Here is a 19,750-nt window from a genome sequence, read left to right on the forward strand (position 1 = left end):
GTCTGTTTACTACCATCCATTATTCTGCAGCTGAGAACAGCCATGATTCATCAAGCTCCGTCAAACTTGGCTCTAAAATTTGTTCAAGCAGAATGAACTGGGCCTGCATTAATCTCTCAACGGTGTTGACATTTGGTGAAACCTACCAAACTAACCTAGGTGAGCTAACAATCTGGAAATAATGGTATTAAGAATTAAGCACTCTTGCCTCCTTGATTATTGCTCATCTTCCTGTCCTCAAGCTGATGGATATTCTTGCCATGAATATGCCCCTGTAAAATACTTCACTTCCAGTCTTACCATTGAAACACTGAATCCATTTCCTGCGTTCGTCTCGTTGCCCTCCAACATCAAACATGCTGTAAAAAGAAAGTGGTTGAATCCATTTTGTAATCAGGCAAGATCAGTTGCTTTAAATTGAAGACTATTCACATGCACAGTAGTTTAACCAACGCTGATCAGCAAAATACCGAAGAACAAAGTTTGCTAATTTTGTCCCTTCAACATTTTAGCTGGCTGCAAAATTCTCATGGTCATGATTAAGAACACTCTAACCAATTCTTCAACCCAAGACACTGGATTCGCCAGTCTAGAGTCAGTCATGGTCCCCCATAACAATTCCAATAAATACTGGAACCAAATGTATTCTACACAGTTCTAATTTTAACAAAACATATAGTAAAATATTACAATACAGTAACGGGCTGAATGAGTTGCAGAATTAACCTCAATTGTTCCTTAGCTATACGGAATATTACCTGGTTACGACAGCTTAAAATGACGAAAGCCATGTCAAAATTCATTTATACGTACACAGCTGAAGAAATGGGAACGACCTCCTATAGGTTTTCCTTTTCTCACTCTTTAACAAAAATCTCTATCTCATTTCAGTGACCTGACAAAATATACTTTCCTTTTGGAGTACTTTTAAATTCCTTGTTCTAACACCTTGGTCTGCTGGTGTCTCTTTCGCAAAATGAAATCTGGGCAATGTTGTCTTATAGAATGAAACGTGCAGCCAGCTGGAGCAGTGAAGAAAGTACGTGACCATAGATGATCCCTTGAAAAACTCTTCTTTCCCCAACTCCCTGAATATTTATGTATCTACATAAATATTCCATATTCAAAGTTGGAGAAATTGTAGGAACAATTCAACCCGATGGGCCAAAGGGCCTCTTTCTGCACTGTGGGGTTCTATGATTCTATGAACATTGTAGGAACAATTCAACTTGTTTTTGCAGAATTTCTACAATGTCATATTAATGTATTAGAATTAATAATTAAAAAAACATATGCTGGATTGCTCCATCCTTTTCAAAATGTGACCAAAGCACTGCAGTTCAGGTTTGATTGTTGCATGAGATAATGACCCCGAACTTCCTAGCTCCCCAGCGTCGTGTTATTTGGAGGGTGTGGGGGACACTTCAGATGGTTTTCCCAGTTTTACACTGATAATTACTCAAAGACTCAGAAGGAAAGAAAACAGTTCTAATGTCTCTTACAGATTCTGTGTCAACTTGTATTTGTGGCTTCCACCAAATTCTCCCCTTCTTAGGCTCTGCACTACGGGGCTGAATTACTATGATGGGTGTGGATTGCTGAATGAAGATGGAGACTACCTTCTTTGTGTTAATTCTTTCAAATGATGTGCAACCTTTGCATACTACAATCCTCTTAATCAGGCTTTCTGGATTTAAGTTTTGGGATTTTTGATTACTCAATGTTAAAATGGCGGCATGGGCTTGTTGGGCCAAAGGGCCTGTTTCCCATGCTGTGTTGTTCTTTGTTCTTTGATTAGCTGGTCCGTTTAGTTTTAAGTAAAAAGCATATAAGCGTGGACTTCATAAAGTACAAAGTTAAAAACTGATGCGTGGCACTATGAATTGCATTATTTTGTTATGCATATGCTAAATCACAGTCACTTTACAAATACGCTCAGCAAGCTGAATAGGTAGAATGACCTTGAACCTGAGCCCAAGTTTCTTCCCCATAAACTGTTCAAGTTAATGATTTCAAAAACTGGGATTAAAAGATTTTTTTGTTAAAGAAGGGTATTGAGGGAATCAAGGCAGATAAATTGAGTAAGGATACTGATCAGCCATGATCTGATTGAGTTTCACAACAGGCCTGAGGGTTTGAATAATCTACTTCTGTCCTCATGTTGCTAGATTGACAAGAGAACATAGAACATTACAGGGCAGTACAGGCCCTTTGGCCCTCGATGTTGCGACGACCAGTGGAACCAATCTAATGACCCTCTAACCTAAACTATTCCAATATTATCCATATGCCTATCCAATGACCATTTGAATGCCCTTAAAGTTGGCGAGTCCACTACTGCTGCAGGCAGGGCATTCCACGCCCTTACTACCCTCTCAGTAAAGAATCTACCTCTGACATCTGTCCTATATTTATCACCCCTCAATTTAAAGCTACGTCCCCTCGTGCTAGCCATCACCATCCGAGGAAAAAGGCTCTCACTGTCCACTCTATCTAATCCTCTGAGCATCTGGTATGCGTCAATGAGGTCACCTCTTAACCTTCTTCTCTCTAATGAAAACAACCTCAAATCCCTCAGCCTTTCCTCTTAAGACCTTCCCACCACACCAGGCAACATCCTGGTAAATCTCCTCTGCACCCTTTCCAATGCTTCCACATCTTTCCCATAATGCGGCGACCAGAACTGTACGCAATACTCCATGTGCAGCCGCACCAGAGTTTTGTACAGCTGCAACATGATCTCATGGCTCCGAAACTCGATCCCTCCACCAATAAAAGCTAACGCACTGTACACCTTCTTAACAACCCTATCAACCTGAGTGTCAACTTTCAGGGATTTATGCACATGGATGCTATGCACAAGAGAAGAGCGGCATGGTAGCACAGTGGTTAGCACTGCTGCTTCACAGCTCCAGGGACCTGGGTTCGATTTTCGGTTTGGGTCACTGTCTGTGTGGAGTTTGCACATTCTCCTTGTGTCTGCGTGGATTTCCTTTGGGTGCTCTGGTTTCCTTCCACAGTCCAAAGATGTGCGGGTTAGGTTGATAGGCCGTGCTAAAATTGCCCCTTATTGTCCTGAGATGCATAGGGTAGAGGGATTAGTGGGTAAATATGTTGGGATACGGGGGTAGGAGCTGTTTGGGGTGCAGACTCGATGGGCCAAATGGAATCTTTCGGCACTGTAGGGATTCTATGATTTGATGAGAACTGAACAAAACTTGCCATACTATTAGCCATTGTTTGGTCACTGATTGGCTTTGGGTTTTGGAGCCAAGAAACAACAAATAACTGCCTAGATATACAGGACCAAAAGCAGCGCTATGAGAATCCATAATTTTTCACTTTGACCAATGGAATAATAAGGAAACAATTTCTTGATTCAATGACTCTGAGAAACAAACATACACGACAACTAAAGTGCTTCCCAAGACTTCCAGATCCAAATCACAGTATATTCAAGGTTGAGTGACAGATTTTTGATCTACTGGGAGTCAAGGGTTATCGGGGAGGAGAGAGAGAGATAGAGATATAGAGAGAGAGACATAGAGATATATAGAGAGAGAGAGAGAGATAGAGATATAGAGAGAGAGAGAGAGAGAGAGAGATAGATAGAGATATAGAGAGAGATAGAGATATAGAGAGAGAGAGAGAGATAGAGAAAAAGAAAGTAGAGTTATGACCACAATCAGATCTGACATGATCACACTGAATGGTAGAGCAGGTCTGAGGATCAAAACTCTATTCCTATACCTACGTCTTCTGTTCTACAAATCAAGTATGGTTGATCTGTTTCAAGAAAGAGAGCAGCCAATCATATAAATCTTTTCTGCACTCTTTCCAATGTGTTCATATCCTTCCTAAAATGTGGTGCTCAGAACTGTACATAATACTCCAGCCAAGGTCTAACTGGCGTCTTAAACAAATTCAGCATAACATCATGCTTGTGCATGAGATGCCACTATTAATTGGACACCTTGGACACTGTATGCTTTATTAACCGCTCTTTCCACCTTTCCTGCCACCTTTGATGACTTATGCACATACACACTTAGGTCCTTCTGCTCCTGTACACCTTTAGAATTGCACACTTTATTTTATATTGTCTATTACCTCCTACCAAAATAAATCACCTCACACTTCACTGTATGGAACTTCATGTGTCACCTATCCTGCTCATTCTACCAACTTGCCCACATCCTTTTGATGTTCTGCACTGTCCTCTGCACAGTTTACATGCTTCCAAGTTTTGTATCATAGAGTCATAGAGGTTTACAGCATGGAAACAGGCCCTTTGGCCCAATTTGCCCATGCCACCCTTTTTTTTTTAAAAAAACACTAAGCTAATCCCAGTTGCCCGCATTTGGCCCACATCACTCTATACCCATCATACCCATATAACTATCTAATTACTTTTTAAAAGATAAAATTGTACCTGCCTCTGGCAGCTTGTTCCAGACACTTACCATCCTCTGTGTGAAAAAATTGCCCCTCTGAAGTCTTTTGTATCTCTCCCCTCTCACCTTAAACCTATGCCCTCTAGACTCCCCCACCTTTAGGAAAAGATATTGACTATCTCCCTTGTCTATGCCCCTTATTATTTTATAGACCTCTATAAGGTCACCCCTCAGCTTCCTACGCTCCAAAGAAAAAAATCCCGGTATATTCAGCCTGTCCTTATAACTCAATCCATCAAGTCCTGGTAGCATCCTAGTAAATCTTTTCTGCACTCTTTCTAGTAATAATATCCTTTCTATAATAGGGTGACCAGAATTGCACACAGTATTCCAAGTGTGGCCGTACCAATGTCTTGTGCAACTTCAACAAGACATCCCGACTCTTGTATTCAATGTTCTGACCGATGAATCCAAGCACGCCGAATGCTTTCTTCACCATTCTGTCCACCTGTGACTCCACTTTCAAGCAGCTATGAACATGTACCCCTAGATCTCTTTGATCTGTAACTCTTCCCAATACTCTACCATTAGCTGAGTAGGTCCTGCCCTGGTTCAATCTACCAAAATGCATTACCTCGCATTTGTCTAAATTAAACTCCATCTGCCATTTGTCAGCCCACTGGCCCAACTGATCAAACTTTGCAGACCAACATTAAGATTATTAATATACATCAGGAAAAGAATAGACCCAATGCTGACCCCCAGGGGAACTCCACTACAAATCATCCTCCAGTCTGACAAATGACCATTATCCACTGTTTTTTGTTATTTAGCCAATTTTATATCCATGTTCCTGTAGTCCCTTTGTATCTCATGAATTGTAAATTTGCTCACAAGTCTGCTGTGCGGCACTGCATCAAATGCCTTTTCGAAGTCCACGTACACCACATCAACAACATTACCCATATCAACCCACTCTATTATCTCTTCAAAAAAAAACTCTAGTAAGGTATTTAAACATGATTTTTGCTTAATAAACTCATGCTTGCTCTTCCAAGTCAAGCCTCACTTCTTCCATTAGATTATTAATTCTATCCCAAATAATTGTCTCTAGAGGTTTCCCCACCACTGATGTTAAGCTGATTGGTCTGTAATTGCTGGGCGTATCCTTATAGCTGTGGCCAAACAGGCCATCTAAAATGGCGATTTGTAAAGCACTCTGGGACAACTGAGCAAGAACTTAAATGACAGGCAGCAGCCTAAAAGACAGATAAACAGGCTGCAACTCAGACAAGTGAATACACAGGATATGGGTCATCTCCACGATAAAAGAGACTTTCTGGTCAAACTGGGTTGTTTACCTGACATAGGGGTGCGTAACCCCTTAATTGGGAGGAAGGTGTATATTCTGGGTGCTTCCACACCTGCACACATGGCCACTGGGGACACACTCAGAGATTGGTGTGGCAACACCCGATTGGACTTTATCCATCAGGGTGATCACGTCCTGATCGATTGATTGGCAATAGCCAAAAGCAGCGCGAAACCCAACAGGATATGAAGGGTGCTGCAGAACCAAGAATCTCTCTTTCTCTGACCCCACGAATGAGCTACGACAATGGTGACCATTGCCAGTGACGATCAGCATGAGGTGAGCCACCACACCCGAGAAGGAAGGAAGACCACAGCAAGAGTGCCACATCAGATCAAAGGACCAGACTACGCAGAGGGCGACCAAGACCAACGCACAGATAAAGGCCAATGTCTGCTTGGGTACCTGCCAGTCACGCAAAGTCAAGGTCTTGTATTGGACTTGAACTCTAGTGTTTTCTGTAAGATAACTTACTGTTAGTTGGGTGGGTGATTGATTGTGTGTCTTAAATAAATATTGGCTGTACTAACAAGGCTGTACTAACTGCGCGCAGTTATTTGTCCAATGTATAAGGGTTAAAACAAGTATAAGGGCTATGTTGTGCCTCTGTGACAGGCACAACGTAGCCCTTTGTGAACAAGGGCGTAACATTGGCAATTTACTAGACCTCTGGCACCTCCCCGAGTCTAGGGAAGACAAAGATTATGGCCAGCAACCCTCGAATTTCCACCCTCATTTCCTTCAATATTCTTGGATACATCTCACCCAGTCCTAATGCTTTGTTAACTTTAAGTACTGACATGTTATCCAATATCTGCTCCTCATCAATTTTGAACCCGCCTATTAGAGTTTCCTCCTCTAACTCCATGTCTTGGATATCATCTGCTTCCTTGATAAAGGCAGGTGCAAAGATTCACAACACCTCAGATGTGCCCCCTACCTTCATGTGTAAAATCCCTTTTAAATCCCTGATCAGCCCTATTCCTTTGACCACCTTTTATTATTTATGTGCTGATAGAAGACGTTGGGATTCATCTTTTTGTTGGCTGCCAGTCTTCTATCATAATTCATCTTCACTTCTCTTATTTGCATTTTCACCTCTCTTCTGGACCTCTGTATTCAGCCTGGTTTGCAATTGTAATTTCTGCATGACACTTGTCATAAACACACCTTTTCTTCTTTGTCTCAATATCCATCTCATTTTCAGAGGGTGTTCTGGATTTGTTTCCCCCACTTTTGAGAGAAAATACCATGACTCTTGTACAAGCTATTTATTTTTTGAAGATAGCCCATTGTTCATTTTCTACCGACCTTTGGTTCCAGTCTATCCAGTTCAGCTCCGTTACTGCCGCATTGAAGTTGGTTCTCCACTAGCTAATTCATCTTACTCTGGATTGCCCATCATCATTTTCTACCATCATCCTGTGAAACAATCACCATTGTCTCCTAAATGTTGTAAGAAGTTTCACAACACCAGGTTAAAGTCCAACAGGTTTATTTGGCAGCACTAGCTTTTGGAGCCTCAAGCTCCTTGTTCAGGTGAGTGAAGACTTGTATTCACAAACAGGGCATATAAAGACACAAACTCAACTTACAAGATAATGGTTGGAATGCGAGTCTTTACAGTTAATTGGCACGTTAGCACTGCTGCTTCACAGCTCCAAGGACCTGGGTTTGATTCCCAGCTTGGGTCTCTGTCTGCATGGGATTCCTCCAGGTGCTCTCGTTTCCTCCCACAGTCCAAAGATGTGCGGGTTAGGTCGATTTGATCCGATCAAAGAACACACTCGTTAGGTCGATTGGCCATGCTAAAAATTGCCCCTTAGTCTCTTGAGATGCGTAGGTTAGAGGGATTAGCAGGTAAATATATAGGCATATGGGGTAGGGCCTGGGTGGAGTTGTGTCGGGGCAGTCTTAACAGGCTGAATGGCCTCTTTCTGCACTGTAGGGCTTCTATGATTTCTATGATAAGCACAGGTTAAAGAGATGTGTATTGTCTCCAGCCAGGACAGTTACTGAGTTTTTGCAACCCCAGGCAAGTCATGGAGATTACAGACAGTGTGACATGAACCCACGATCCCGGTTGAGGCTGTTCTCAGGTGTGCGGAACTTGGCTATCAGTTTCTGCTCAGCGATTCTGCGTTGTCATGTGTTGTGAAGGCCACCTTGGAGAATGCTTACCCGAAGGTCAGAGATTGAATGCCCATGATTGCTGAAGTGTTCCTCAACTGGGAGGGAACACCCTTGCCTGGCGATTGTTGAGCAGTGTTCATTCATTCATTGTCATAGCATCTGCATGGTCTCCCCAATGTATCATGCCTCGTGACATCCTTCCCTGCAGCGTATCAGGTAGACAATGTTAGCCGAGTCGCAAGAGTATGTACCATGTACCTGGTGGACGGTGTTCTCACCTGAGATGATGGCACGTCTTGCAGAGTTGCTGTGGTGGGGTTGTATGGTGTTGTGATCACCGTTCTCCTGAAGGCTGGGTAGTTTGCTGCAGACAACGGTCTGTTCGAGGTTGTGCGGTTGTTTGAAGGCAAGAAGTGGGTATGTGGGGATGGCCTTGGCGAGGTGTTTGTCTTCATATTGAAGGCTCCTGAGAAGATGCCATAGCCTCTCCGCTCTGGGGAAGTACTGGATGACGAAGGGTACTCCGGCCGTCGTGTCCCGCATTCGTCTTCAGAGGAGGTCAGTGCAGTTTTTCGCTGTGGCACGTTGGAACTGTCGATCGATGAGTCAAATGCCACATCCTGTTCTTATGAGGTCATCTTTCAGCGTCTGTGGGTGTTTGTTGCGATCCTCCGCATCTGAGCGGATCCTGTGTACATGGAGGGCTTGTCTGTAGGGAATGGCTTCTTTAACATGTTTAGGGTGGAAGCTGGAGGACTGAAGCATCGTGAGGTTATCCGTGCGCAGTACAGTGAAGTGCTGAGGTGACTCGTCCTTGATGGAGATGCGTGTCCAAAAATGCAACCTATTCCGGAGAGTAGTCCACGGTGAGTCTGATGGTGGGTTGGAACTTGTTGATGTCATCATAAAGTTGTTTCAATGATTGTTCGCCATGAGTCCAAAGGAAGAAAATGTCATTAACGTATCTAGTATATAGCATCAGTTGAAGGTCCTGAGCAGTGGAGAGGTCTTGTTTGAACCTGTGCATAAAGATGTTGATATACTGAGGTGCAAATTTGGTCCCCACGGCTGTTCCGTATGTCTGGATGAAGAACTGGATGAAGGCTGTTGAAGGTGAAGACGTTGCGGTCCAGGATGAAGCAGATGAGTTGTAGAATTGTATCTGGAGATTGGCAGTTGTTGGCCTTGAGTACTGAGGCAGTTGCGGCAATGTCATCATTCTGGGGGATGCTGGTGTAGAGTGCCGAGACATCCATTGTGACTAGGAGTGCTCCTGGTTCAACTGCTCCACATGCGCTGAATTTCTGTAGGAAGTCAATAATGTCACGACAGAAGCTGGGGGTTCTTTGTACAATGGGTTTCAGGATGCACTCGACATAACCGAAGAGGTTCTCAGACAGGGTCCCACTGCCTGATATGATGGGACAGCCAGGTGTGTTGGTCTTGTGTATCTTCGAGAGGCAGTAGAGATCATGCAGGGAGTACGTGGGATGGGAGAAATTGAGCCCTCAAAGTCTTAAACAGTTCAACTAGATAAACTCGAAGTTCTCAGTTGAGGGCTCAATTTCTGCACCACCACTAAAATGGACCCCATCTCGCAGCAGACACAGAGGAATTCATCAGGCAAAGGAGGGGCCACCGTCATACTGAACAGAATGGAATACTGCAAAGAAATGTACCGATAACTGAACAACCTGGAACACTGCAGATGGTTACCTGCAGGTCCAATCAAAGAACACACTCGTCAACACAACAGAGTGATCAAAGACCTTTGATTCAGACCTTCAGAGCACTCTCCATATTGGGCAACGGACAGAGACCGATAGTGTGGACAGAAAGTGACAGTGTGGACAGTGATGGGCAATGGGACCCTCTGACAGAACCTCTCTGGCTACATCGAGGGCATCCTGAATCCCAATGTACAAAGAACCCTCTGCTTCTGCTGTGACTCTATGGACTCCCTATAGAAACTCAGCACACGTGGAGTGGTTGAACCAGGAGCATTCCATGTCACAATGGGTGTCTCGGCACTCTACACCAGCATCCCCCACGACGACTGCATTGCTGCAACTGCCTCAGTACTCAACGCCGACAACTGCCAATCTCCAGATGCAATTCTACAACTCATCCGCTTCATCCTGGACCAAAACATCTTCACCTTCAACAACCAGTTCTTCATCTAGACACACAGAACAGCTATGGGGACTAAATTCGCACCTCAATATGCCAACATATTTATGCACAGATTCGATCAAGACCTATTCTCTACGCAGGACCTTCAAATGATGCTATACACTAGATACATTAATGACATTTTCTTCCTTTGGGCTCATGGCGAACAACTGAAACAACTATATGATACATCAACAAGTTCCATCCCACCATCAGACTCACCTTGGACTACTCTCTGGAATCGGTTGCATTCTTGGACACATGCATCTCCATCAAGGGTGGGTCACCTAGCACTTCACCGCAAGCCCATGGATAACCTCACGATGCTCCACTTCTCCAGCTTCCACCCTAAACACATTAAAGAAGCCATCCCCTACGGACAAGCAGTCCATATACATAGGATCTGTTCAGATGAGGAGGATCGCAACAGACACCTACAGACGCTGGAAGATGCCCTCATAAGCACAGGATATGTTCTTATGTCATCAATGGACAGTTCTGACGTGCTACAGCAAAAAAACGACACCGACCTCCTCAGCAGACGAACACGGGTCCAGTACTTCTCCGGAGCAGAGAAGCTTTGACATCTTCTCAGGAGCCTTCAATACGTCATTGATGAAGACGAACATCTTGCCAAGGCATCCTCATACCCCCCACTTCTTGCCTTCAAACAACTGCACAAGCTCAAACAGATCATTATCCGAAGCAAACTATCCAGCCTTCAGGAAAACAGTAACCATGACACCACACAACCCTGCCACAGCAACCTGTGCAAAACGTGCCAGATCATCGACACAGATGCCATGTCACGTGAGAACACCATCCACCACGTACACGGTACATACACTTGCAACTCGGCCAATGTTGTCTCCCTGATATGCTGCAGGAAAAGATGTCTCGAGGCATGATACATTGGGGAAACCATGCAGACACTACGACAATGGGTGAACAAACACCACTGGACAATCACCAGGCAAGAGTGTTCTCTTCCTGTCGCGGAACACTTCAGCAGTCATGGGCATTTGGCCTCTGATCTGCGGGTAAGCCTTCTCCAAGGTGGCCTTCATGACACACAACTACGCAGAGTCGCTGATCTGAGACCACTAGGCAAGTTCCGTGCACATGAGGACGGCCTCAACCGGGATCTTGGGTTCATGTCACACTATCTGTAACTTCCACGACTTGCCTGGGCTTGCAAAATCTCTCTAACTGTTCTGTCTGGAGACAATATTTCTTTAACCTGTGCTTAACCCTCTCTCCATTCGCATTGTCTGTGAGTTTAAGACTTTAAGACTTGATTATCTGTAAAGACTCGCATTCTAACCATTATTTTGTAAATTGAGTTTGTGTCTCTATATGCTCTGTTTGCAAACAGAACTCCCACTCACCTGATGAAGGGGCTGCGCTCCGAAAGCTAGTGGCTTGTGCTATCAAATAAACCTGTTGGACTTTAACCTGGTGTTGTGAGACTTCTTACTGTGTTTACTCCAGTCGAATGCTGGCATCTCCACATCCTAAATGTTGCTCCAGTGACACTTAAGCTACCTGGCCCCACTTCATTTCCAAGAGCCAGGTCAAGCAGTACTTCCTTTCTTCTTGGACTAGACAGACAATATTGTAGAAAATTCTCCTGAACACCAATTAGGAACACTTGCCACACTGCCCATTATAGTATGTCTATCCCAGTCCATATTTGGGTAACTGAAGTCCCCATTTTCGTTTGCACTCTCCGTAATTTCCCTGAAGATTTGTTCTTTTCAGGCCCTTCTAACCAATTAATGATCTATGGGCTACACTAAGCAATGTGATTGAACCCTTTAGTTCTTTCGCTCTGAACAAATTGATTCCGTTCATGAACCTTCCAGGACATGCTCCTTCTCCAGCACTGCAATGCTCTCCTTAAACAATATCACCTCCTTTCCTATCTTTTCTTAGCACTTCATTCAGGAATATTTAATACCGAGTCCTGCCCTTCCTTGAGCCAGGTTTCCGTTATAGGCACAACATTATATTTTCACATGGTAAACTTCTCCTGCAAATCACTGATCTTACTTACTATGCTCTGTGTCATTCACATACCTGCATTATAACCTGGAGGTATTTTTGGATGTGAACATAAAATCTTTAGACAGAAAAAGACCAGCTGGTCCATCCAGCCAAAGTACCATAACAACTGCTTACAGAGCATCTTCAACATAAAGGAATGTCCCAAAGTGCTTCACAGCGACAATATAAATATGACTGAGCCATGCAAGGTGCAGTGGTCCATTTTGGCAGGACCAATGGGATGAAGGAGTACAATATCAAGAGCAGGAGTCTTAGCTGTGTTGAAGAGCAGAAGGATCTTGGGGTCAGGGTCCATAGGATTCTTAAATCGGCCTCGCAGGTGGAGGATGTGGTCAAGAAGGCGTATGGGGTACTGGCCTTCATTAATTGAGGGATTGAGTTTAGGAGTTGGGAGGTGATGCTGCAACTTTATAAGTCCCTTGTCAGACCCCACTTGGAGTACTGTGTGCAGTTCTGGTTGCCTACTACAGGAAGGATGTGGAAGCTATTGAGAGGGTGCAGAGGCGATTTACAAGGATGTTGCCTGGATTGGGAGGCATGCCTTATGAAGATAGGTTGAGGGAGCTAGGGCTCTTCTCCCTGGAGAGAAGGAGGTTGAGAGGCAACCTGATAGAGGTTTATAAAATGTTGAGAAGAATAGATAGGGTGGATTCTCGGAGGCTATTTCCCAGGGCTGAAATGGTTGCTACGAGAGGACATAGGTTTAAAGGTGCTGGGGAGCAAGTACAGAGGAGATGTTAGGGGTAAGCTTTTCCACTCAGAGGGTGGTGAATGAGTGGAATCGGCTGCCATCGGTGGTGGTAGAGGCGACCTTGCTGGGGTCTTTTAAAAGACTTCTGGATGAGTATATGGGATCTAATGGGATTGGGAGTTACAGATAGTTCTATGGCTTGGTAGGTATAGATGTGATCGGCGCAACTTGTGGGCCGAAGGGCCTGTTTGTGCTGTGTTCCATGTAAGGCATAAAATTATATTAGGTCACATGACCACAAGCTTGGTCAAAGAGATAGGTTTTAAGGAATGTCTTAATGGAGGAAAGCAAGGTGAGAGATGGAAATTGTCAGGAGAAAATTCCAGAATTTGGGACCTAGGAACTTAAGTTATGGCTACCAATCAAGCAGCAATTAAAATTGGGGATGCACAAGACACCAGAATTCCAAGAACATAGATATCTGAGGTTTGTGGGATGGAGGAGATAGGGAAGGCAAGGCAATGCAATAAGTAGGAATTTGGAAACAAGGCTGTGAAGTTAAAATCAAGACAGGGCTGAAGCCAATGTTGGTCAGTGAGCAGAGGAGTGATGGGGGGAGGATGATCTTACTGCAAGTTGAGAAATGGACAGCAGTGCTTTGAATGTCCTCCAATTTATTGAGTAGAATGTGGGAGACCGGCTAAGCTAGAATAGTTAAGTATAAAGGGTAACAGAAGTATGGCTGGGGGTTCCAGCAGCAGATCAGTTGAGAAAGGGTGTACTTGGGCGATATCATAAAAGTTGAAATAAGCTGACTTATAGGCAAATGATGATATGAGTGAGGTTGGTAGCTCATCTCGGAATCAAGCATGACAAAGTTGCAAACAAACTATCTTAATTGCAAACTGTTGCCAGTGATCTGTCAAGAGATGCCCTATTCCTTAAATGCCATGCAATCTACAGGGAGAAATGAAAGACTGCCAATTAGTGGAGGGAGTTGATGGATGGAATCTACTTCATGGAAGGGGTTGGTGGAATATCTGCTGTCCGTGTCCTTCCTTAGTTATGGGTTTGGAAGATGCTGTTTAAGCAGCCTTGGTGAGTTCCTGCAGTGCATTCTGTAGATGGTACACACAGTTGTCATAGTTTGCTGGTGGTGGAAGGGGATTTCATATTTGTGGAAGGGCCAGTAATTAAGCATGATGATTTGTCCTGGATGATGAGTTTCTCGAGTGTTGTTGGAGCTGCACTCATCCAGGCACATACAGAGTATTCCATTACAATCCTGACCTGTGCCTTGTAGATGGTGAACAGGCTTTTGGGGTCAGGGGTAGGGGAGAGAGAGAGAAAAAGAGTCAGGAGATGAATGGCTTGCTGCAGGATTCCTAGCCTTTGGCCTGTTCTGATAGCCACAGTATTTATATGGCTCATCAGGTTCTGTTTCTGGTCAATGGTAAGCCCCAGGATGTTGATTGTGGGGGAATCAATGACGGCAATGCCATTTACTGTCAAGGGGCAACAGTCAAATCCTCTTCTGTCGGAGCTAGACATTGCTTGTGTGTGGCGTTAATGTTAATTATGTCAGCCCAAGCTTGGATATTGTCCAGATCTTGCTGCACTTGGACATGAACTGCTTCAGTACGAGGAGCTGCGAACGATGCTGAACTCCGCTGTTACAAACGTCCCCACTTCTGACCTTATGTTGGAAGGGAGGTCATTGATGAAGCTGCTGAAGATGGTTTGGCCTAGGAAAGCTACCCTGAGGAATCCCTACAGTGATGTCCAATTGACTCTAACCAACACAACCACCTTCTTGTGTACCGGTATGACTCAAACAATCAAAGAGTTTTCGCCTGATTCCCACCGACTCCAGTTTTGCTAGGGCTCCTTGATGCCACACTCAGTTAAATGTTGCCCTGATGTCAGGGGCAGTTACTCTCATCTCACCTCTGGCATCTAGCTCTTTTGTCCTTGTTTGAATCAAGGCTGTAACAAGGTCAGGTGCTAAGTGATCCTGGCAGAACCCAAACTGAACATCAGTGAGCAAGTGCCTCTTGATAGCACTGTTGATGACCCATTCCACTTTGTTGATGATCAAGAGTAGACTGATGGGGCCTTAATTAGCTGGAATGGATTTGCCCTGTTTCTTTTGCACAGGACAAAGCTGGGCAATTTTCCAAATTGCTGGATGGATGCCAGTGTTGTAGCTGTATTGGAACAGCTTGGCTAGGGGTGCAGCAAGTCCTGGAGCATAAGTTTTCAGTACTATTGCTGGATCATCGTTAGGGCCCATATCCTCAGACATATACAGTGCCTTCACTCGCTTCTTGATATCACGTGGATTGAATTGGACGAAGGCTGGCATCTATGACATTGGGGATTTCCAGAGGATTCCACACACTTGAAGGAACAGTGATTCCGAAAGCTTGTGGGTTTACTAGCAAATAAACTGATTGGACTTTAATCTGATGTTGTGAGACTTCTTACTGTGTTTATCTCCAGAGGAGGCAGAGATTGATCATCCACGCAACAATCAGCCAGAAGTGTTAAAAGTTCTTCAGCCTGATCTTTTGCACCTTCATCAATGAGCATGGGGATATTTGTGGAGCCTCTTTCAGTGAGTTATTTAATTGTCCACTATCATTCATGGCTAATGTGGCAGACTGCAGAGGTTAGGTCTGATCTGTTGGTTTTGGTATTGCTTAGCCCTGTCCGCTGTTTATGGTGTTTTGCACGCAAATACTCCTGTGTTGTAGCTTCACCAGGTTGACAGCTTATTTTTAGGAAAGCCTGGTGTTGCTCCTGGGATTTCCTCCTGCATTCATCATTGAACGAGGTTTGAACCCCCCGCTCGACGATTATAGTAAAGTGGAGAACACACTGGGCCATGAGGTTGCAGATTTGGTTAAGTACAATTCTGCTGCAGCTAATGACCCACAGCATCTCACGATACACCATCCTGAGCTGCTAGATCTGTTCAAACTCGATTCCATTTAGCGTGGTAGTGCCACACAGCACAATGGAGGGTATCCTGTATGTGAAGATGGTACTTTGTCTCCACAAGGATAGTGCAGCGGTCACTCCTACTGATACTGTTATGGACAGATGCATCTGCGGCAGGGAGGTTAGTGAGGTTGAGGTTGAGCATATTTTTCCCTCTTGTTGGTTCCCACACCACCGGCTACAGGTGGTTCTTAGGACCCAGCCAGCTTAGTCTGTGGTGGCACTACCAAGCTATTCTTGGTAATGGACATTGCAAGGTACATTCTGCACCCTTTCCACCCTCCTTCAAGTGGTGTTCAACAAGAAAGAGTAGTGATTCATTACCTTAGGGAGGATGGTACATGGTAATCAACAAGAGGTTTCCATGTCCATAATTAACCTTGTGCCATGTGATTTCATAGGATCCAGAATTGAGGACTCCAGGGCAACTCCTTCTGACTGTACACCACTGTGCCACCACCTCTGTTGGGTCAGTCCTACCGGTGAGATAGGACATAACCAGGAATGGTGATAGTGGTATCTCAGATGTTACTAGTAAGGTATGATTCCATCAGTATAACTATGGCAGGCTGTTGCTTGACTAGCTTTGAGACAGCTCTCTCTAGTTTGACAAAAGCCCTCAGATGTTAGTAAGGAGTCTTTTGTAGGATCAAGAGGGCTGGGTTTGTTGTTTCTGGTGCCTCTGTCATGCAGGTGGTCCATCTGATTTCACTCCTTTGTGCTTTTTTTCATAGTGGTTGAATGCAACTGAGTCCCTTGCTATTTCAGAGGGCAGTTAAGTGTCAACAAGAGCAGAAATGTTTTCTCTCAAAGGATTGCACGGTTTTGGAACACACTGCTTCAGAAGGTGGAGGAGGCACGGCCATCAAATATTTTAAAGGTGGAAGTAAATTAGATTCCTGGGACTGGAAGGGAAGGTGGAATTCAAACCACAAACAGATCAGTCATAAATTTATTGATTGATGGATCTGGCTCGAGGGACCAAATGGCCTACATCTCGTCTACAAACTGAGGATGCAAATAAATTAACAAAGCTAAAAGGTAGAAGTCTAGTTAGCAGGTGGCCACACCACTTTATTCGGCTGAGTCGCAACTAGTTGTGGAATTTTGCAATGATTGCATCGTTTTCATGCTGCATAGCTTCAGCTGTGACTTGGGCAAACAGCTGGGAAATGGAGTTGAAGCTTTCATTGGTTGAATGAAAAAAAGGACTGATTAAATGATTGCAACAAATAAACATGGTTATCAAGTGGAGATTAAAAGTTGCACTGATCATAAGTTGTTATGTACGAGTAAGAAACATTCCCTCTTGCAGTAACCACTACACCACAAATCTTAGTTGGAGGGACTCAGAAAACAGTGTTTTAATTAAGGGAAGATGATTGCAAGAGATACCAATGAGGTTAACAATAACCTAGAATTCACAACTTGTTATATTTTGATTAATTTACTTATATTTTCTCTTCTACTTCACGTCCACTGACTCACTTGTATCATGCTTATATTCTTTTTCCAATAGATGACCCATTCCCAGACATGGAAATGCCAATATCTCTTGGGCAAAATATTTCTGGGAATACAAGAGGCATTGAGGATGCCCTGCTAAATAATTTTTCTTTCCTGTGTCCGCTCATCACCTCCTATGACGGGAAAGCACAGACTTCAAATGCACAAATATTCATCAGCACCCTAATGGCTCTATCAACACATTCATAATTATTCATAAACCAAAACAAAACATCAATTTCTTACCTGTCATTACCATGCAAAGAATAAAACATCAGCCAAGGAATACTCACTGAAAGTTTACTTTTTCAACTTGAAACCTGGTTTCAAAAATTCCCGATGTCAAAACTCTGCATCGCAGAAGGTCCTTTGAAAGGAAAAGAGAATGTTAGCATAACTAGTAAAGCAAAGATCTGTTGCATATTACCAACACTGAAGTTGCAGAGATACGAGTATGCAGCAATGTTTTGATGCACATCCAGCATTAATTTAATTAATTAACTTAATTACTTTTAAAAAAAAATCCATTAACTTAGTGTGTTTCAAGTGGCCAAACTTTAGCACTGGAATGCACAGTCAAATATAACTGGATCGATCTCTGGGATAACGATCTGATTTAAAGAAAAGTGATCCAGCAGCAAGACATAACGAAGATCAGATATTAGGACACAATGAAGTATAACAAGGAAGTTTCTAAATTTCTGTTTTAATACAGACTTTAAAAGATAAAAATAAAATAGACTATTTGTATACAAGACAGACAACTCGTATAAGCCATTCATTTCCAGATCTGGCTGGCCCACAAAGCACAATGGGTCCCGCTCTTATCGGCTGAAAATGATCACTATTCCACAATCATCCAGAATGCAAAAATAACTTCCCAACTTATTTTCTTTACTGTAAATCATCTTCCTAAACCTTCCTCACCTCCTTCAATAAGCGTTTTTTAATAAGTGATTTTTTTTTCACCAAGATCAAGAACATCTACCTCTGCAGTTTCCCTCTCTCCTTCCCACAAGCCGACTGGACCACACTTCCCCTAATGATTCCCCCGCCCAAGGCCTATACTTGCATCTTAGATTCTCTTCTAAATCCACTCATGCCCTCGCTGAGCTTTTTTCCCATGATGCACATGTGCTGCTCCAGCCATATCCACACAAAACTGGTCAACTTCCTAGTCCCCATGTTAACTGGTACAGTTCTCTCTTTTTGGGTGTGGTCCCGCTCTCCTGCGAATCTGCTATCATCACCCCTCTCTTCAAAAAAAAACACCTGACCCACAATCCTTGCATCCATCCCCATCACCTCCCAAATCCTCTGTAAATCCATGCTCTTCTTTTCCAGAACTCCACGTTTCAATCCCTCCAATGCAGTTTCCACTCCTGCCACAGTACTGAAACTGCTCTTATCAAATCACAAATGACATACTATTTGTCTACGATGATTTACTCAGAACTTGGTCTTGGTAGGAGACTCCCGGGACGATGGAAATGTTTCAGGGATTTTTCCTCAAAAGCATCCCCGAGGAAGTCAGTCATCTCCAAAAAAGTCAAACATCTTGCCAATACATGGGAGACCTAGGGTTTTGATTGACCAAAAGGAGGAAGATCACTTGTGAAAGCATTAAACACAGAGGCTTTGTTGAGCATACACAGAAGCAAGGTCAAGTCATTGAATAGGGCACATAAACCTTCCAACAACTAATTTCCCAACCTTCACCATCTTCCCTGCATGTGGCAAAGTCTGCAGATCATGCATTGGACTAATCAGCCAACTCAGAACCCATGGAACCAGAGTGGAAGCAAGTCACCCTCAATCCCAGGAAGAAACTTTTCACTCTTGTTCTCCTTGACATGTCTACAGCCTTTGAAATTGCTGACTACACCATCCTCCTACAACACATCTCCACTCGTGTCCAGATGGAGACTGCTCTCATGGTTTCATTCATATCTATTTAATTGTTGCCAGAAAATCACGTTCTCTTCCTACTCTGTTACCTCCAGCATCGATGATGTGGAGATGCCGGCGTTGGACTGGGATAAAACAGAAAAATCTCACAACACCAGCTTAAAGTCCAACTGGTTTATTTGTAGCAAATGCCCCAAGCTTTCGGAACACGCTGTTCCTTCGTCAGGGCTAGCGTCTCCCATGGATCTAAATATCACTCCTCAATGACATTGCTGACAACACCCACCACTACCTCTCTTGTCTACTCCACTATTGCTAAGTTATCTAACTGCTTATCTGACATCAGTAATGGATGAGCAGAAAATTCCCCCATTTAAGTATTGGAAGACTGAACTTATTGTTCTCAATGCCTGTCCCAAAATCTGTTTGCTGGCTGCTGATTTCATCCCTCTCCCCAGCAACACTGAGTTGAAGCCAATCTATTTATAACCTTGATGTCACATT

At 43.8% G+C, this 19,750-nt stretch overlaps 1 protein-coding gene across 2 annotated transcripts in view; it reads right to left on the bottom strand.

The window, feature by feature from the left end:
• The window catches only part of gnas (GNAS complex locus), a 365,649-nt gene that overhangs the window by 20,652 nt on the left and 325,247 nt on the right, over positions 1-19,750 (bottom strand). For both annotated transcript variants that reach the window (XM_080205084.1, XM_080205085.1), the window contains exons 7-8: positions 17,632-17,705; positions 301-359 (exon numbers count right to left, since the gene is read on the bottom strand). In XM_080205084.1, the coding sequence (XP_080061210.1) occupies positions 301-359; positions 17,632-17,705 (133 nt within the window). The remainder of the gene's footprint in view (positions 1-300; positions 360-17,631; positions 17,706-19,750) is intronic.

Source organism: Carcharhinus amblyrhynchos, chromosome 16 (genome assembly GCF_965287045.1).
Source record: "Carcharhinus amblyrhynchos chromosome 16, sCarAmb.v2.hapA, whole genome shotgun sequence".
In the NCBI taxonomy this organism is placed as follows: domain Eukaryota; kingdom Metazoa; phylum Chordata; class Chondrichthyes; order Carcharhiniformes; family Carcharhinidae; genus Carcharhinus; species Carcharhinus amblyrhynchos.